This window comes from Lissotriton helveticus, chromosome 7, assembly GCF_964261635.1.
Source record: "Lissotriton helveticus chromosome 7, aLisHel1.1, whole genome shotgun sequence".
Classification (NCBI taxonomy): Eukaryota; Metazoa; Chordata; class Amphibia; order Caudata; family Salamandridae; genus Lissotriton; species Lissotriton helveticus.
The window spans coordinates 1,705,210,503-1,705,232,292 of NC_136068.1; the positions used below are offsets into that span (position 1 = coordinate 1,705,210,503).

General features: G+C 43.5%; 1 protein-coding gene across 1 annotated transcript in view; it reads right to left on the reverse strand.

Annotated features, from left to right (window-relative positions):
* The window catches only part of LOC144769651 (IgGFc-binding protein-like), a 1,105,637-nt gene that overhangs the window by 227,826 nt on the left and 856,021 nt on the right, over positions 1-21,790 (reverse strand). The window contains exons 20-21 of the mRNA XM_078653826.1: positions 19,562-19,890; positions 7,816-8,389 (exon numbers count right to left, since the gene is read on the reverse strand). Coding sequence (XP_078509952.1) covers positions 7,816-8,389; positions 19,562-19,890 — 903 coding nt within the window. The remainder of the gene's footprint in view (positions 1-7,815; positions 8,390-19,561; positions 19,891-21,790) is intronic.

Here is a 21,790-nt window from a genome sequence, read left to right on the forward strand (position 1 = left end):
AGAGACAAATTTCCATGGTGAAGTCCCATCACTACAAGTGAATAATTTTGCAATTTATTGCTATTAACTTCAAATCTTCATACCTTACAAATATATATTGCCAAGGAAAACATGTGTGGAGATGAGAATAGTAAATCTGTGGTTACCTATATATATATATATATATATCTCCTAATGTTGGTTGGGAAATACACGAGGGCAAAACAGGGTAACCTGTTTTTGGCCTTCGTTGATCTCTCGGCCGCTTTCAATTGTGTGATCCATTCTAAGCTGTGGTTAATACTGGAACAACTTGGGGTTGAACTTAACATTATTTATTATCTTAAACGTTTTTATAGCAACGCTTCAGCCCGCGTTCGCTTTGGCCTAAAGGGAGAACGCACTGATAAAATTCCAATCAGGAGTGGGGTCAGGCAGGGCTGTGTCCTGGCCCCTTTCCTTTTTAATCTGTACATAAATGGATTGGAAGAAGTTCTGTGCAAAGATAGCTTGGATCCCCCATACGTAGGGGGCCGCCCAATACCAGCACTTTTGTACGTTGACGATGCTGTACTTATGTCACGTACTCAAGTTGGCCTACAGCGAGTGGTTGATAGTTTTTCCCGCTTTATGAAGGAGCTGGGCCTGAAAGTCAACACATCAAAGACTTTCACTATGTATTGTGGCAGACATAGCAAACCTAGGAGGCCATTTTTATTGAAGGACAGAAGCTCGAATTTGCTAAGCACTTTTCTTATCTTGGGATACTTTTTGCCCAAGATGAGACGTGGACCCAAGCTGTGTCTATGAAAAAACTTGAGCTGCTACGATCGACTGCTGCTCTTAAAATCTTTTCAAATAAATTAGGGAGCATACCACCTGTAGAATTAATTAAAATCTACAAAGCTAAGTGTGTGGCTGGGGCTACCTATGGTAGTCGGCTTTGGGGTTTTGCAAATCCTGCACCCATCCAGATGGCTGAAAATTCATTTTTAAAATATATGTTGGCACTTCCCAAAAGCTCCTCTAATTATAATTGCCACGCAGAACTGGGTCTTCCTTATATGTGTTGAATGAAGTAATGCATTTTTTAAAACCGTTACTAGGCGATGTTCGTGAAAGCTGCCTCATACGCATTTTAGAGTGCTGCGCCATTAAGATCCCGAGTAGTTCAGAACCGGCTTCTCCCAGCTGGCATTACTTCATTCAACACATTGAAACTTACGAAAGATAAAACCAAATTTGCATTGATGACTCCATGCCCCATAATGCACTATGAACTATGCATGAAGTTACGCCCACTATGGACTCTGCATGAAGGTACGCCTATTGGGGGTCATGGAAATAAATAAAGTCAGTCAAAGGGAAATGCGAACCTTTAATGTGATGAATTGCAGCCCTAGAAGAAGAGGCTTTCTGCCTTGAAACGCGTCGGCGAAAGAATGAGAAATGGTGTTTGGAAAAGGCTGTCTGCATATAAAATCCGGACGGCAGGGTGTTGCTGAGTAACCTCTTGTTGCAGAGGGAAACTTTGGTGGAAAGATTATACACGGCGGCCCGGCCGTGAAGAGGAGCACCGTCACCAGCTGAGATGGAAATCCCTGCCAGCTGGGAGAAGCCGGTTCTGAACTACTCAGGATCTTAATGGGGCAGCACTCTAAAATGCGTAATGAGGCAGCTTTCACGAACATCGCCTACTAAAGGTTTTAAAAAATGCATTACTTCATTCAACAAATTGAAACTTACGAAAGTTAAAAACGAAATTCGCATTGATGACTCCATGCCCCATAATGCACTATGAACTCTGCATGAAGTTATGCCCACTATGGACTCTGCATGAAGGTACGTCTATTGGGGGTCATGGAAATAAATAAAGTCAGTCAAAGGGAAATGCGAACCTTTAATGTGATGAATTGCAGCCCTAGAAGAAGAGGCTTTCTGCCTTGAAACGCGTCGGCGAAAGAATGAGAAATGGTGTTTGGAAAAGGCTGTCTGCATATAAAAGCCGGACGACAGGATGTTGCTGAGTGACCTATTGTTGCAGAGGGCAACTTTGGTGGAAAGATTATACACGGCGGCCCGGCCGTGAAGAGGAGCACCGTCACCAGCTGAGATGGAAATCCCTGCCAGCTGGGAGAAGCCGGTTCTGAACTACTCGGGATCTTAATGGCGCAGCACTCTAAAATGCGTAATGAGGCAGCTTTCACGAACATCGCCTACTAAAGGTTTTAACCGCTTCCGTGCGGCGCCGATTCCGCCCCTGTGCTGGACATTCCAGAACAGGGTGCGGTCGTGACGGAACGGTTCCGTCATCAGCACAGCTCAGCCGTGACTGATGACGGAACGGTTCCGTCACAAGCATCGAAGGGGTTAAAAAATGCATTACTTCATTCAACACATTGAAACTTACGAAAGTTAAAAATGAAATTCGCATTGATGACTCCATGCCCCATAATGCACTATGAACTCTGCATGAAGTTACGCCCACTATGGACTCTGCATGAAGGTACGCCTATTGGGGGTCATGGAAATAAAAGGTCAGTCATAGGGAAATGCGAACCTTTAATGTGATGAATTGCAGCCCTAGAAGAAGAGGCTTTCTGCCTTGAAACGCGTCGGCGAAAGAATGAGAAATGGTGTTTGGAAAAGGCTGTCTGCATATAAAAGCCGGACGGTAGGGTGTTGCTGAGTGACCTCTTGTTGCAGAGGGCAACTTTGGTGGAAAGATTATACACGGCGGCCCGGCCGGGAAGAGGAGCACCGTCACCAGCTGAGATGGAAATCCCTGCCAGCTGGGAGAAGCCTGTTCTGAACTACTCGGGATCTTAATGGCGCAGCACTCTAAAATGCGTAATGAGGCAGCTTTCACGAACATCGCCTACTAAAGGTTTTAAAAAATGCATTAGTTCATTCAACACATTGAAACTTACGAAAGTTAAAAACGAAATTCGCATTGATGACTCCATGCCCCATAATGCACTATGAACTCTGCATGAAGTTACGCCCACTATGGACTGCATGAAGGTACGCCTATTGGGGGTCATGGAAATAAATAAAGTCAGTCAAAGGGAAATGCGAACCTTTAATGTGATGAATTTCAGCCCTAGAAGAAGAGGCTTTCTGCCTTGAAACGCGTCGGCGAAAGAATGAGAAATGGTGTTTGGAAAAGGCTGTCTGCATATAAAAGCCGGACGGCAGTGTGTTGCTGAGTGACCTCTTGTTGCAGATGGCATATATATATATATATATATATGAGCTAGTGGTGGTCGCTGCTGGGTAGTTATAGTTAGTTCAGCTGTTCCATAGGAAAATCGTTTCTTGTGTTGCCAATAACGTTAACACTGTCTGATGAATTGTTAAAAAACTTTTTAAAAAGGTGCTACTTTTTTATTAGTTTGTGCATGCCAAGGTGATCTGTCAAGCAGAGGCTGCGAAAAAGCGAGGGTCTCAAAATACAAAAAAACACATGCTTTTTCCATTGACTTCTTTAGACAGGGCTATAGCAAAAACTACTGGACAAAATGACACCAAATTCGGCAGGACCCTAGACCTTGATCGGCAGATTATGCTGTTTTTTATTTGGCGTAAATCCATTCAGTAGTTTTTGAGAAATTATGGGTGAAAAATATTTTTATACCTAGCCAGTTTGGTGTGCAAGAATATCGAGAGACACTTGCTGGAGTGGCAATTTAAAAATAAAGCTTTCTGATTGGCCCTGGGAGCTTTATTTCCCGTGGGTCAGCTCCCTCCTATGGCGTCAGTCTCCTGCAGTGCAAGCACACTGAATGGATGCCAGCAATATGAATTTTTTTTTGCTGGTGGCCATATATATTTAGAGGGTCGGGTAAGGATATTCTAGAGAGACCCCCTTGGGGTCAAAATGAAGAATTAATTAAAGGCCCGGGGAACCTACCCCCTGCTGAAATAATGAAAAAAGGTGAGTTTTTTTTAATCTAAAGCGGGCAGGGAAACAGATCATAATGTTTCTGCTGCAGGGAGAGAGCAGCATTAGGGGCTCCTCCCTGTGGATAGGATGTATGCAATGTCAGCTTCCTCTGCATGTGGGGAGCTGGCTATGGCTGCGGATGCCTTGGGGCTCCCCCCACTACCCCCTTGACTATATTAAATCTAATTAAAAAGATGATGCTTGATCTGGGTCAAACAACTTCTGGTAACCGACCAATCTTCCTCCTTACAGCTGCATCTAGCTAATCACTGATACAGCTTTCTGAATGACTATCAGAACCGGCCCTATTAGGTACGAGCATACGTCTTGAAGGACCTCAAGACAGAGGAGAGGGATAGACAGCAGCAAACTCAGCATGTTCAACCTTTTGGACCATTTTCATTTTCCCAGCAACATTTGATATAGTTGCCATTCACTGAACAGTGGCCTTTGACTCTATTGCCTCATATCTATGCAGTGCCTCCCTCTCCTCCGCATTGTTTAATTTGTATGTTTGGTTTCTGGTGATCAGATTACTTTAAAATCCAGATGACGACATGCAGGTCGCCCACAGTTTTAATTGGCCTTACGTAATTCCATGCAAAGCCACTGACTGACTTGGAAAGTGAACAAGGCAGAGCTTAAGTTGATAGAAACAAATTTAGGTTGCCATGCTTAGCCTTTTGTCTCACCTGGGAGATTGTTCTATCCATATTGCCTTACAATTTAATAAGCAGCCACTCACAAAGAACTTGGTGATGTTTCTCAACAACTGACCTCTACCTGTTTTCTTAATACTCCGTTGAAGATGTTTTGGCAACTAGGAGCTAGATGTATGAAGGTATTTTGGAAAATGTGTGGGTTTGTAAACACAATGGGCCAGATGTACGACCCTATTTTGCATGAGCGTAAACAGGTGTGTGACCCGTTTGCCCATGCAAAATAGAAATGGGCCATGTACTAACCCCATTTAGCAAGTCGCAATTTTTTTGCAACTCGCTAAATAGAATTAGGGACTCTATATTAGGAAGGGGCATTCCAAAGGGGTCCCTTCCTAATAGTGAGTCAGAGCTCTATGACTGTTTTGCTACCACAATTGCGGTTGCAAAACAGCCGCACTTTACCACCATTCCCAGAAGGGTGGTAAAGCACTCGCAAAAGGAAAGGGATTTCCAGGGGACCAATTCACCTTTGTGGATGCCGGGGAAATAGTGGTCCCAGGGACCACTACCTGCCCTAAAAAGAGAATCAAAATGTTTGATTTTTGTTTTTTAAAATGCATCCTGTTATCCTTTAAGGAAAATGGGCTGCATTAAAAAAACTGCTTTATTTAAAAGCAGTCCCAGACATCCACTCCCATTTATTTGAGGAATTCGTCCAAACGGGTCAAAAGTTCCTGAAAACGCAGTGAGACACATGATAAGGCCTTTTGTAAAGGTTGACCTTTCTACTGCTTTTGCTACATTTGGGTGTTGAACCGGTACTAATAAGTTATGATCTAAGCCCCAAAGAGTGCTAACAATTGTAGCAAGTGGTGGCGGCCAGCGTAAATTTAGAGATGGACGCCTTCTCCCAGCAGGCACATGCATCTTTGCTACACCTCTGCACTATGTGCCTAAAGCAATCTCCGTCAGACAGCTGAAGAAATGAAGGCTCAGAGTACGAGTGATATGGCTCAGACATGGCGTAACGGCCAGAGCAGCCAACTTTGGAGCTGGGAAACCAAGTTTGAGTCTGGTGTCAGCTCACTTAATCTCCCCATGCCTGTCAAAAAAATTAATGTGTCATTGTGTAATGTAACTGGTGCTCAAATAAAGTGCACCAATACCTTCAAGTCCATCGTGCAGTCTAAATAAAGCTAGAGTGCTACATTGCCCATAGGGAAATGCGCAACCTTTAGTAAATGTAAGCGCTATCCTTCCATGTATGTGTGATGTTGATCCTTATAAATAAGAACATTATAATGCACGCTTCAAATGTATGCTAACAGAAAACAAATGAATCATGTGTGTGGTTTCCTAACAAATGTATGCACATTGGTAGCATGCTTTAAACAACTCCATTTTTATTTGAAACGAGTCAGACCCCCAAAAGCGAATACAAGCATAAACTTAGAAGCACAGTTCTCAAAAAGACACGCGAGTAAAGGCCAAATGCCACATGTTTTTAGTTTGGTGTATTTGCATTTGTTATATAGCGTGAACTGCACCGAGTGCTCTTACATGAGCCCCAGGTACATTACACTAAGACACATTTTGAAGTATTGGTACTAGTTTTAACGTCATCTGCTTTGGACATGCAACCATGCACTCTAGGCGATAGCTTTTAGGATATGTATGGCCCAGCTATTCCATTTGTTAAAAAATTGCATTTCCTCTTGTTTAAAATGTTTATGATGCCCGTAGGTTCACCTTCAAACAGGTATGTATGTGCACAGAAAATAAATGAATTATAAATGTGTCAACTCCACGTGCAAAAGGGACACAAACATGAATTTTAAGGACTATGAAGTCAAAGGCATGCAAAGATGAATTTTGAAGACTACGATGCCAGCGTGCGAACAAATGCATGTAAATGAAAGGCCTAAATAAATGTGTGCTCACCCGATAAGCTAATATGTAATAATTGCTGTAGAAGTAAAAAAGCACGTTTTAAATGTATGCAGTCTGGGAAAGTTAGCTAAATGGTGAACGTGTAAGATAAGTAACAAGGGTAGCTAGTGAAATTAAGTATTGATGTGCTTCACGGTTGGGTTCTTTTGCGTAAAACAGTATATTTTATTTTCTTCTGTGTGGGAATTTCGAAATTAAATTATTTACTGCATCACTGTCTGTACAGCGCTCCTGCCATTTAAAAGTGCTTGTAATAACAAATCCTCATTTGGTTTCTTTTACATGAGCCCTAGTTCCGTGACACAATTCACTTGAAATTGAGCAAGACGATTAGCCAAAGTACTTAAGCAAATGCGTGCATGCTTTGAAAGATAAAAGTCCAAATAAGTAATAAACATATCGTTAAATGAAAGAAATGGAGAGCTAAATGATGGGCGACACGGTTTCAAGGCAAGTAAGCAAGCTGTGAAAGGTAAAAGCAGTAATAAGTACATATGGGAGAAGGAAACAAATGGAGACTGCAGTGATGAGCGACAGGGTTTCACTTTAAAATGCGCAAGCTGTGAATGTTATAAGACAAAAGAAGTTAAAAGCCTAAAAAAAATAAATGAAACGGATAGGAAAATCAAAGAAATGGCGACAGCAGGGCTGCCAGAAAAAAAGGCCACAACATGTGCAATACGGTTAAATAAAGCCGGGGAAAATAAAGCCGCAAAAAAGTTATGCACAAAAGCGCATTAACACAGTACTTTGGTCCAGGAACCAATAGGGTCCTCTTTGAAGATATATTGAATACAAGAGGTTTAACAAACAGCCCAGCGCTGTGTAGGCAAACCTAAAAACCACTGACTAGTTGGTGCAACCTTTTGTGAGAAGGCGGTAGCTGATTCACAAAGGGAGGGGGCACTGCCTCATGAGGAGTAGGAAGTGGTCTAGCATAAGACACTGCATTCTCTCCCTGATGGGAATCTTTTATTTTTCAAAACAACACTGATTTTCCTTCAAGTAACACAGGCTGCTTTAAAAACTGAAAGTTTCCTGTTTGGGAATTGAAAGGATGGTGGTCTGCCATCCCTTGCAGGCCATCATCCCTGTGTTTGCAGCCAGTCACAGGAGATAACAAATAGCAACATGCCTAATTACTATTCACTAGGCAGGTTGTTATGAAGCTCCTTTGAATTGTGATTTTGTGAACTAACCCAACGCTTCTAATTGTTAACAACAATTTATTTCGCCCTTTCTCAGGTGTGACATATAACAAAAGATTTTGTTACTTACGACATCCAGATGGGGTTCTCCAGTCATAGATTACAATCCCTTCCTTCCTGCAGGTGGTTGCGTACACATTGAGGGCTTGGCATAAGAACTGCTTGGCACCTCCATTGATGCAGACATCATAGAGGCAGCCATCAAAGAAGCTGTCAAAGGGTACCTTGGCATGGCACTCGCGGAAAGCACCATCAGTGACCTTGCTGATGATACCGCAGAATTGCTCGCTTCCATACAGCGCCCTCTTGCTGTCATCGCAGGACGGGCATTTCCCTTTACACTCATGGAAACAGAAGGGGTCTCGATCTGGGACTTGCCAGCTCTTGGCCCAGTCTATGATGGATGTGACTGTGGAGCCATCCGGAATCTGCTTATCATCCCCAGGGATCTGGTTAAAGTTCCCACAGAGGCCACAAGTGGCTCCATAGTAACTGCTTGGAATGGTTATTATTAAATACCAGTTCCACTCATAGGACACCTGGAGCCCGAAATCTGTCTGCAGAAGGGCCGCACCCCCACTTTGTACCACTTGTATTTGCCCATTGTTCAGTGTAACAGGCAGATTGGTGATCACGTCGTTTATCTAAAGACAGAAGAAAGAAAGAAGGAAAGAATGAGGAACAATGTAAGTTATCCACAGGTTGAACATATCTCCATACAACAAGCACAGATTTAAAGACATGACTATGTGACATCAAAAAATTGGTAAGTGACATCTTCATACAATACTATGTCAAAGTGTAATCTCCAGGAATACTACATCAGAGCGTAACCACCACGATGAAAGACAATGTATAAAGAATTACCATTCCCAAATCTCTAACCTACAGCACTTGCAAAACCTCTGTTACTGTAGCCCTTGCTGTAAACGTACCCAGAACTCCCCCACCCCAAATGTAATACCTCACCCTTAATCCTATTCATCCCATGCTACCTTCCCTCCCCTCCTATTCTTTGTCTTGAGATGACTCGCTTTGGCGATACATAAGGACTGAAAGTAAATAGCAATAAACTGCTATTAGACCCTTCGTGGAGCTTGAGAGAGACTGATCCTGAGCGTCTTCCAGAGGTGAACATCTGATGGAAGTCTGGACACTTTAGATAGTTGAGCATCCATTGATGGTTGATCCCACACAGAATATGACTTAAATATGAGGAGGGTGATCTCAGGACATGTAGGCTCTGTGGCATTCTGGAGGACTTGTCCCTTGTCCATGATTGGACAGATAGCACTGGTGAAGATGATGTTCCTCCCAAGGTGCCTGTATACATTACTCAACACAATGTGTCCCCTACAATTAAATATATTTTGAGAGCTTTACAAATTATTTGGTTCTTTGGGTTGGGATGAAATTCCCTTGGACAAGGGGGGTCTGAGACTATCTGGCTCAAATACACCACTCAACACACTAATTTGACCTGAATGGTAACTGGGTGAAGGCATTATTTGTGGAAACCCACCCCAGACTGGATTTAATGGATGGGACAGACACCCTCACATCTGATCAGACTAGCAGCAACAAATGGGAAATTGTAATTTCAGTGGTTTTGAGAAGACCCCCTATAACAGTAATATTTAATTATGGGCCTTAAACCACTTGAAAAATTGACAGAAGAGCTATTTGGTTGGGCTTAAATTATAACAAAACTGATACACATAACAAAAATAGTCTGCCTTGAATCTTGAATTAGGGGACAATCCTGGAGTAAAGATGCATGACATGGGAGGTGATGGTTATGAACGACATACATGAAATGCAATGAGGATAGCATAAATCCATATATATGTGGGGACAGGTGTTGAGCAGTGGTGCGTTGATACTTACAGGCTATGTCTTCCTTTTTGTGTTTGTTTAGGTTCTGCCCATTTTCAAACACAATAAAGTTTATTATATAAAAAAATATTTTTAAAATGCTGCTACTATATCAGCTAAATGGCACAGACGCCTTGAAAGTTTGCTTGACAAGCAACCATTTCCCACTTGCTAAAGTGATGAAATAGTGCTGCACCAGTTTTTTAGTGATTCAAGAAATCAGCTCAAAACTGGGGCAGAGGCCATGTCTTAAATTTGCTCTTGAATGCTCATTTTGCATGGTGCATCCCATCGAAGCAATGTGTATGAAAAATGTGAGATTACTCTTCCATAGGTGTTGAGCGTGGCCCTTTCTGCAGGGTCATCTCCAGATTTTTTTGCCTTCCTTCTCCTATTTTTGGATGAATTTTTATGTTGGCCCAGAACTCTGCACACTTTAATGCTGCTAATCAGTGTTCAAGTGCTTGAATTCTCTCCCTAAAACCTGTAAGATTGGCCTATAGTCGATTGCCATATTAAATGTACTTTTAAGTCCCAAGTAAAGTGGCACTACTAGTGCCCGAGGCCTCTACGTTTAGTGCTACTCTTGGGCCTTCCAGCACGGATTGTGCAGCCCACTAAAGTAGCCCTTTGAACATGCTTCTGGTCTGCCAGTGCAGAGCCTGTGTATGCACGTTTAAGCTGCTATGTCGATCTGTCAAAAATAACTTTTTGTCAGGTCCAAACCTAACTTTTTAATACACATGTCACCCTCAGGGCAGGGTGTGTTGTATTTAAAAGGTTGGACATCTACTTCGCTACTGCAAAGCCGAATTCTCCCATAGAAAAACATTGGAATGACCTTATTACATTTTATAAGTGTAATTTCCAAATGGAAAGAGATGAACAGTTCTTGATTGGTGTCTCTTGAATCGAAATTTAAGATCCTGACATGATGAAATCAGGTTTTAAATTGCAATTCTAAAAGTACCCCATTTATAGGGTTTAAGACGCACATATGATGGACGGAATGCAGAACAAATGAAAACATTCACTCCCAGTCAAGAGATCTGGGTTAAATACATTGTTCTTTTGCTCACCATGCCATCCCAGTTTAGACCAGGCTATATGCAAATCCGTCTTGACCCTGCACCTCAAGGGAACAATCCAGCTCGAACTGCCAGGCCAGTTCCTACCTGGACTGCAAACAAGCATCCTGAGACTGGTTTCAGGGTTGCACCCCTCATCAGCTAGGCTAGCTTGAATGCGGTAGCACAGTGAGCCTGGGACCCACGTCTGGGCACACCCAGTCCACTTAGGTCGAGAAAGCATTAGGCACACGAATGAAGGACAGAATGCAGAACAAATCAATACATTCACCTACAGTCAAGAGGTCTGGGTTAAATCATCCATTGTTCTCTTGCTCACCATGCCACCCCAGTTTAGACCCATCCATATGCAAATCATTCTAAACCCTCTGCCTCTTGGGAACAGTCCAGCCCAAACTGCATGGCCATCTAGAAGTTGGCATATTCTTGCCTTAGCCATTTGGTGCCTACAGCCTGTCTCAAGGCACATGACTGGGCATAGCTGACAGCCAAGCTTTTTTTATTCCTCCTAGACAGCCACACACAATGGGGAGCTTAGGTTTGACTAGATCAGCCATTACTGGCAGGATGACAGAGGAAGAACTGGGCACAGTCCCACCTGCACCAGAATAGGGTGTGCAGAACCTCCACACAAAGGGCTGAATACCGCCTGTAATTAGTTTGGAGTCAGAGCCAGGAAGGCAGGCCATCTGTACAGTTCAAATGCCTGCCTCTGAAAACCGCTCCTTTCTTCAAAGATGCAACTTTGTATAAAGGAAGGACCTCAGATACCAACATTTCTGACCCTGTGAATACTCTGCCAGGAAGAAGGACTGCCTTGCTGTTACTAGAACGGCCACTCTGCTGGACTGCTGCAGTAAATGAACAGTTGACCTACTGTGCTGACCTGCTGTCTGTTGTCCTCCTGCCAGAGAAGGAACAATTGGACATGAAACTTCATCTTGAACCTATGAACCCAAGGGGACTTCAAGGGCTAGTCAGCTGGCCTTCTGATCTGAGCCTCAGGGAAATAAAAGGCTCCCAACTAGCTCTTGGTCTCAACTTTCTGTTGTGCCTCTCAGGTCCTCGGCCCTTGGTATGGCTCATGGGCTCTTAAATCAAGCTTTTGGACTCTATGTGAGTGCAAACGAGCCTGTATGCACTGAGACCACACCGTTTGCACTGAAAACCAGCGCAAGCTACCACCACCTCGTTCTTGCTCGTCGAAGCCCTCTCCAATGCAAATAGGACTCTAGGCCCCAAAACTTGAGAATGTAACCCTTCAGCTGAGCTACTCTGGGACTGTATCCGAACTGCATCAGCATGAACTTTTGACTTTGACCCAGTCAACACAAACAAATAGCTGTGATTGGTGCTTTATGCTTTTAAGTGCTAATTTACCCTTTATTCTCTAAAATTTCATAACTTAGTTTCTACTGATTGAATGTTTGTCATTTTAGTCTTGTTTCATTTATTAGGGTAGGCTCATATGCTAAGCTGGTGATAGATCCTTTTGTGTGGTGTTCTATCTGTTTTACAGTTTAAGGTGCTGCACAAAGTCTGTGCACTTTGCCTGTAAGCCTGACTGCTTTGTGCCAAGCTACTGCAGGGTTGAGCACCGGCTAATTTTGGGTTTGCCTTTGCCTACTCTGACAAGAATTGTGGATGCTGATTGACCAAGGCTCACACCGCAGTCAACCATTAATACAATTCATCATATTGGTGGCGGCTGTGAAATCAGGACTTGTATTTGTGCATTGCCATACAGTGATTTGTGGTATACTACCAACCCATATCTAAGACCAATTCAAGTTTAAATTCTCCTTAGTTGGCTTCTTTTTGTTTTTTTCCAAAATCTTACCCTGACTGATGTGAGTGTTAAACACACAAACAAAGATAGAATTAGAGCTGGCCCACATGGATGCCTACACTGTGGCCCAGCTCAAGGAATTCTGCAAAGAGACGTGACTTCCTGAAAAGATTACTACAAGGAGGTGGAGTTGCAAAAGGTGCTGTGGACCTGGGCAGAAGCTTTTGTGTCAGTGGTTGAAGCCACAGAAGGGGATATAGTGATGGAAGGATAAGGATACGACCTCCCTGGGATTCCACCTGCAGCTGATGGGATGACTTGGCCCCTGAAGTAGAGCCCCCTGCTAAGGCAGTACGGAAGTGTGTCTTATTGCTGTCTGTCCAAGAGGAGCTGGTGGAGAGGATGGAGGAGAGAGAATTTGGGCTGGAAATGGCCAGACTCCAGATGGAGGAAAATAATCTGGGCATGGAGGCTGCAAAGACAAACGCTTAGAGGGCCTTAGCAAAAGTAGATGGCTAAGGCTGAGGTAGCCTTGGAGGAGAGGAGACTAGCCATGTAAGAAAGGAGAATGGCCCATGAGCTACGTCTGAGAGAGCTCGACCTCAGAGCTAAGCAGGTGGAGTCCAGTAATAATGGTCGCACCGTGCCTACAGTACCCTCTGGAGACAGGATGCTCTACATCCCTGAAGGACTGGTGCCTGTCATTGTTGTGGGGGATGACATTAATAATAATAAATAATAAAACAGGCATTTGTAGAGCGCACAGGTACCCCTACTGGAATGTCCCGACGCTAACACAGACAACAGCAGAGAAATGGTGGTGCAAATCTAGTCATTACGACTAAAAAGCCAGGTCTTTAAGGCCTTTCTATATTCCTGTTCAGAGTGTATCATGCGTAGATGAAAAGGCAGGTTATTCCAGCATTAAGTGGTGCCCACCTTAAATGTCCTACCCGACATTCTTGCCTTAGCAAAACAGCGGATGGAGAGGTAGCGTTTATGATTGGATTTTAGTTACCTGCCCTGCTGGTAGGGGCGAAGCCTCTTTCTTAGGTATTTGGGACCTCTGCCCTGATATGCACAAAAGGCAAATGTAACGGCCTTGAATTCAATTCGTTTTGGCCACCGGTAGCCAATGGAGTTGTCTGAGATGAGGAAAAATATGCTGATGGACGGGGACCTTGCAGACCAGTATAGCTGCCACATTTTGTATTATCTGTAGCCTACGGATCCGACCAGTTGGTAGGCCCATGTAGAGTTCATAAGCGTAATCTCATTGTACGCTATGAAACTAGTAACAAGGCACATTCAGTAGGAGGCTATATATTACTAGTTTTTTTCGTTTACAACAAACTATAATTACAGTTTGCCATTTGACATGTAAAACCACATACATCACCGAAACATAAAGGATTAGCAAATACTAGGGAGCAGTTTATTTTATAATTTTTAGGCTTTCACTTGGTATCCTATGGAGTTGCGGCGCAGCAGTTTATTCAAGGACAATGTATCATCCTATGTTTCAAATATATATCACATTAGGTGACTGATGGTGTGTTAGGCCTCGCTCCCTGGCAGAACTATCTTATGGGAGCTGATATGTCAGGGGCTACCACTGCGGGCAGATGACATATATCTTGCAGCTTTCCTAAGTAGCGAAGCCCCCTCATCAGATGTGGCACGCTATATATTTGATGTTTGGACATCTGAGGTAGCATAATTACCTCCTTGTTGTGCATTCTGGGTGCCTGGGTGCAAGAAGGAGACTATTTCCCCACCTACCTGACTTTGTGGTTGTAATTCGGTTAGCAGTAGCCCCAATGTTTCCAAATCTCGTTCGGCATTCTCTTCTGAGCGGACTATCGGTAGTCATTTCTCTTTCACCACCCCCCATTCCTGCATGTCATCCAATCCACTTGTGTAATGTAGGCAAAGTGATCTGCGCCCAATGTATTGCAATACGCCATCTGGCAAGTATCAGCACTAAGTGTGCAAACATGTGCCGTATTTTATTATTCATCTTTGGGGTGGGGAGGACACCCAAGAGGCAATGCCTAATGGTGCTTTCAACATAGATGCCTGTCACTTCTCTGTCTCTAGTACCCCCATCCAGTATTTTTTAAGCCTAGGACAATCCAATTATATGTGTATAAAGGCAGATGGCTCCATGCCGCAGCATGGGCAATCTGTTGAGTGTGCCATATTATTGTGTGCCAGCCTGTGGGGTATCAGATAAGTGCGGTGTAGATAGTTAAGTTGTATGAGCTTGAAATGGGCATTGCTGGTCACACGTTCCACTGTCTGTGAGCGGCCTTGGCAGGTCTGCTGACCATTTACCCAGGAACGAGCCGACATCTACTTTCGGATAAGCTTTGAGGGCCCGAAATAGGATTGAAATTAAGCCCCTGAGTGTTCCTGGATAAGGTACTGGATGGTTGGGTGAAGAGCAGCAAGGTGAATGATTACAAAGGGCGGTATGACCTGTTTGGAAAAGAGCACATATTCATTAATTGGGCCAATACTTGATTGATAGTAAGCACACTGAGCCCAGGGAGCTTGCTAAAGAAGGGGACCACAGGCTCAGCACCAAGGTCAATCAGAAGGTATCTGCAAGTGACATTAAAAAGTGTGGTTGAGGTTTCCCCTAGCATAGAAAAGGGGAGGCCCAGGGGACACAGACAGGTACCAGAGTAATGGGGTAGGAAAGGGTCCCCATACCCCGTGTGAGAAACAGGGTGGAGGTCCTGATCAAGGACTCCTCATTTTCAAGCCACTGCTTTGATTGTTCTCAGTTCTGATATTCTGTCCGAAGACACCACCCACTGAGTGGGACCTCTACAGAGATGGTCAATGTGACCTTGGAGCTAGGTATTCCCCAGGGGTAGGTCATAGACCCTGCCATGATTTCCCTTAGCTAAGGGATAGACTCAGAGGTTGAGCTGGTGATCCCTGAGGGTGGGGTGCCACTTCCATTGAGTGAAAGGGGGCCCCAGTCACTGCTCTGGGGGACACCAGGGCTAGTCAGACCATGATAGTGGAAAGGCTGGTTTCTCCAGAGCTGTACACCAGCCATGTGTATAAGTAACTCAGGCCCAGGGGTATGACTTTTTCTGCCCTATGGCCCTGGTATCCATGGAGTGGGGTGAGAGAGTGACCCATAAAATGGTTAGTCCCCAGATACCCAAATACGTAATTCTGGGGAATGAGTTGCCCCCTGTGTCACGAGAACTCGGAGGGGCAGCGGCACAGGGAACCCTGACAGTTCTGTTTTCTGGGGGTATGAATTCCAAGAGGAGGGAATGGGAGCCCATACGAAGATGAGGTGAGGAAGGACACACCTCTGTCACCTGTTCAGCAGCTCTCAAGAACAGAAGGTGCCAAACCTGGGTAATATTTTGTTATGTGCCCCAATGTAAGACTAGGTAGCTACACAATGATCATTGAAACTAGCCTCATTTATTATGCATGAGGATTTTAAAGCAAAATCCCTTCACATGACGTACATAACAGCATGAACATATTCTGTGTAAAAGTCATGGACATCTTCATCCTAGGGTGGAATAACTACTTTACATAATCGCAGGTATTGTTCAAGCTCATTTGCTTAATCATATTCACAACACTCTGAATATGTAAGGAACCCCAAAGCTATCCTTGTAGTATGAAAGAACCATGCCAAGACTAGATAGGCAGAGGAGATGCTTCACTAGACGTTGAGGTCCCAGCCTGCAGAAGCTCTAACAAGCAGTGGTCTGACATCCCTTGTGGGGTGACCAACTCGAGAACTTATCAACCTTAGACAGATACGAGATGACTGAGGGCTCAAACTGGGTAACGTGTCTTGTAGGGAGGATTTAAAGGTAGAGAATTCGAGCTTGGGCACATTCTTTGAAAGAATAGTAGTACTCGAGTACATTGTATTTACCAGAGAAGACATTGTAATTGATAATGGTACATCAAAATGCCTGGAGTAGAGGAGTTGGACAATTTACAACAACTCCGTTAATGTTTGAGAAAAGGGGGCCCATCAGTTGCCCAGCACTGTGTGTAGGGGTAGTGTTCAACGTAGCATTTAAAGCTCTGATATTCTCTGTCAGAGAGGAGGCAAAACATCAAATAGAATCCTGGAAATTTTTCTAGTACATTAAAGTTAGCACATTTGAGAATATAATGAGAAAGGGCATCCGGTAGCTGGGTGCTTCAAATACTAGCATATCCCAGGGGGGCGATAAACATGGTGCTTGACAGAGTGAAATTATGGGAGAGGCAGAGAGAGAAAAATAAGGCATCACAATCTGGGATAGAAAGATCTTGTGTCTTACACTGAAAATGCTTTTTAAAAGCAATTGCAATGCCACCTCTTCTTTTATCCAGGCACTACAGTCTAACCATACAATAGTTTGGGGGGCAGTGCCCCAATTATATCCGGGGTACTGGCCTCATGACACCAGGCTTTTGTTAAATACACTGCATCAGGCATATTCTCAGGATGACAATTAAAAAGGTCTAACTGATGTTTGGCCAAAGAGCAGCAATGAATATTATAAAATTGAAAATTAGTGAGTTTAGAATTGGATGTATCAGGGGCCAACACTATGGGGACTTTAGGGTTGGGGACATCTAGACATAAACCAGATCCTGCAGTATTATCATGAGGAGGGATCTGAAAGGTATAGCAGTTACACCTCATGGTACTAGTAATGAGCTCCATAAATGAATCAAATACCTCTTGAATAGCAGGGCAGAGCGTTTTAGCTCAATAGATGAATAAACAACTATATTTAGGTTTAAAGAAGCAGCATTTGTTTTACCTGGGTTGATTCAGGTGCGGACGGGCACTGACGCTCTTGCCTTTGGCACACCTGTGTCATGTCTGTGCCACTGTCACACTTAAATAATGCCAGGAACAGTAAAAGAATGATCCATTAAGCTAAAGTGCTAAAGGCTCCATGAAGCAGGCCTACCAGAAAGGCTTACTTTGCATTATTAAAACATTGTTAAAACAGTACTAATTAAACAACCCAAAATGTAGGCCTGCTACCCTCCCTAATGAATTCTAAGAGATCACGATGGCCAAAAAACGAAGATTTTGAAGAAAGGCAGTGCCGAGAGACAGGCGGGCAACTAAAGCCAAATTTACTTTGGGGGGGGGGGAGGGGGGGGTGAAAAATATTTCGGGTGGGGCTAATTCTTCCAACCATAGACAGAGACAGAGTGGCTGTAAGAAGGGGTGAACACACAACGAAAGCCTCATTTACAAGTAAATGGTCTTTTAAAGACCTGGTACATACTCGGGTGCGGCCCGCGAAGCTGTCTCAGCCCGGGCTGACAAACACGATGGGGGGGGGGGGGCTGAAACCCCGTGAGCCCAATGGGTGTTGCTCGCCTGCCATGTCAGTTCTCGCCACGTCATAGCCACACTTAAATATTAGCGGGAGCAGTGAAAGAATGTTCTAAAAAGCTAGAGCACTAACTGCCCTGTGAAGCAGGCCAAGCAACGCCAAACACATCATCTTACGACTGTTTTACTATGCAATTTATTGAGAGGTTGTAAAATAAAAATCCAGTTAGTTCCAAGGTGGATGGGGAAGAGATGCAGATGGCTGTGTGTAATAATCTAAAGGAAAGGCAATAGATGTGTCACAGGAAATAGAGTATAAGGTGAAAAAAGAAACAAACTGCAAGGACACTGATGTTGACTAGATGGTTCACATCAAGGGGTCGATTCCGATCCGTTAAAATCACCGTCCGTACGACTCGCATCCGGAGCCGTTTCCGTACGACTGGACGATTACGATCCCGACCGGGCTTCCCGGACGCGATTGGTACGGTCCACGTCAGGTAAGGGCGATTCGTACGGAAAAGCGCGTGATCACCTACACACCGTACGGCGCGTACACCCCATGATCGCAGGGGTACGGCGCATACCCCTGTGATCATGGGGGGTACGTGCCGTACACCCAGCGTACATGGGGTATGTGCCATACACCCAGCGTACATGGGGTACGTGCCGTACCCCATTTACACTGGGTGTACGGCACGTACCCCCCATGATCGCAGGGGTATGCGCCGTACCCCTGCGATCATGGGGTGTACGCACCGTACCCGGGGGGGGGCGTCCCGTACCTGTTTCGGGGTGAACTCTGACTGTACGACAGTTTCCAGCTCCCGTAGAAAAAGGGTCGTACGGAGCGTACACAACACGGATCGTACTTGCCGGGTCGTAAGAAGCAGCCGCTAACCGTATGAACGTCGTGTACAGCGGCTTCCGAGGGCGATTCGTATGGGAATTTCATTCGTACGGTCCCTGGTAGGATTCGTACGGATAGCTGCATCGGGTGTGGATCGTACTACGTCGTTCGTACGGGGACGGTTACGGGTACGATTCGTACAGAAAAAAATGCTCCGTACTATGATTCGGAGCGCTTTTTACGGGATCGGAATCGACCCCCAAGTCACCACAGAATACAGGGTGGCCTGAATCTATCAGGTTAGTAGTAGTCAAGCGCAGTATGTGTAGATGGTGGCAAGGTATGGACTTTATGGAGATAAGTACATTTTAGAAATGATCCTAAACTGCCTTTAAATGCTTAGAAGAAGGGAGATGTTTGTGTGGAAGCAAAAAGGTCGTTCAGTTTGTTTTTTAGACCCAGGGGAGCAAGAAGTGAGTGAAAATATCAGAAACTGTAATAGGAAAATATTTGACTGCAATTGACGATATTTGAGGTTGGGGTCGAGATACTAGGAGCAGTGTAAGGAGGAGTTGTGGTCCAATTAGAATGAATGAAAATGATCATTACATCACAAAGATGGGATGTAGAAGATAATGGGCACCTCCCAAGTTAAATTATTTTATATTGGGGAATATTTTATCTTGAATGTTTTAGTCTCATTTTATGGCAACTTGTTAGATGACAGATCTGATTATACAAAAGAGCTCTGTCAAACATTAAACACTCATGGCCAAATATTATATTCACACCACAGCACAATATCACAGAAGTATAACCAAACAGAAAGCATACAACACAATTACAAATATGATCTATTTTTGGATCACTCACCCTTATTTTTCCAATTTCACCCTTGTAGATGGATATCTTGTAGCCGTACACATAGATGTGAACCAGTCGCACATATGAGACAGCCTGGTTCCCCCGGTTGTCGTTCTTCTCATCGATGGTGAAGGGGACGAGTGTAGGGTCAGTACCACAGTACTTAGAAATGGTGTAGGAACATGTGCCCTGGAATTCATACGTGTACACATCATATGTCCTGTAGTGAGGGTCTCCCCATCCCCAGCATTTGCCAAAATAGTCTGGCACACACACTGGTTTTCCATCTTTGATGATGCAGGACTCTTTTGTTCGACATCTCACAGATTTGCAAGGGTCTGTAAGTGAGAGTAAAAATGTGCAGTTTAGAAATTAAATTGTGCTACAGCTTATGCAATCTTGCCAGAAAGATGATGTCTGCACCACATTCTGTGCTTAAGTTGTCAGTGGTGTAGTTAAGATGTAATAGCACATTAGCTCCACAACACCTGAATTGCTGATACAGTAACAGTAATAGCTATAATCTGTGTGCAATGGGCTCCTCAGAACCATTGGACCCTGGTGCCTCTGCACCTGCTGCACTTTTAATACCTATGCCCCTGGAACGTATCATTCTTCCCAAGAAGATGAGTGGCTAAATCAATTGTTACTACATGGATATGGGACCCCCTCTGAAAATACTTTAAAGGTCAGGGAAAGAGGGGAACAAAATGAAATCACAGAACGATATTCCCTCACGACCTACTAATTTCTGTACATCACAGCTTTTGTACTTTAAATAAAAATTTTCAACACAAGGTGGCTACATGTATTTTTTTCATGTAAGATTTTTTATTATTTATTTTTTGTCATTTCTTTATATTATTCCTTTAATTTATAACATTATTTTACAAATGAGCACATAAGATTCAACATTTGGGCAATTAATATACAGATACCATACAGAGAAAGCAAAAACCTAATACACATTTACCAAATTATCATACAACCACTTTCATACACTCTACATTCACTCTTCATTCTGTGTCGGAGGGATCACAGATTGTTATGTGATCTATTACGCAAGGTCGACGCATTTCGGTGGGATGAGACCACCTTCCTCAGGACCTCTTAGCAGAATAGCCGATCTTCCCAAAGAAAATTATATACTCTGTATAGATATCTGTAATAATAAATAACATTCAATGTTATTGAAAAAAGCATGGAGATCTGAATTTAATTTGAATTTATCAATAGAGGTAAAAGGAAGAAACGATAATCCCTTACTTAATACCGCTGACTCTTCAACCCTCAACATGGTAGATGATAAGTTGTAAATAGGAAGTATATCTCTACAACTATTGATCTTTTCATCTGACTCTACCACCAGTATTGCTGGTTCCTCGTTTTCATGTATTGTTGTTGTGGTTGAGGGCTAGACATATGAGGGCCACCTCTGTTTTGTTGCCAGTGGACTTGTTTGCCCCTGTAGGGGCCTCTCGACAAAAAAACTCTATTTTGTAAGTTACGTTGACCCTGTCTGCCTCTAAATTGTCCTGAATTGAAGCGCCCTCCAATCGGACCTGAATGTAAATAATTATCATTGTCCGAATCTGATGACCCAGTGTCAGAAAAATTGGTGTAATTTTTTCTATAATTAAAATTTGGTGTATAATCACCTGGGTTGCCTGCCTGATAGTAATTCGGATTAAGGTAAGGGTAAATCTTCTCTTTAGAGAACCAACGTACATCATTTTTCAGTTTTTCAGTCTTTTTATTTGTTAAGTAAGTTTCGAAATCTTTCATTTCAGTTTGTATTTTATCCAGTTTGTTCTTGGCATCCTCAACTGCATTGGATGAGTTAAGTTTCTCTTCCAATCTCAAGATTTCTTCATTCACCGTTATCAAAATATCCCTAGCAGTCTCAATTATCAATAGCATCCAATCCCTGGAGCAACGATTTGATATTAATGACCATCGCTCCAGGAATTTCCTTATCTCGATAAATAATGCTGGTGCATTTCTCACTCTAAGGCCAGATGGTATGACCCCTGCTATCAGATATTCCCGCATATAATATGCGTGAGATTCAATGCGTTTTGCTCTTTTTCTTAAATTGAGTAAGTTTTGCCATTCACTATTGTCACCTAATATTGTGTCAGTGGTGCTATTCTTGTCAACTACATGACCTAATAGGCCTTTACTGGCAATCTTTTATGAACACCTAGACAAAGATATTTGTGCTGTTTTGCTTGTTAG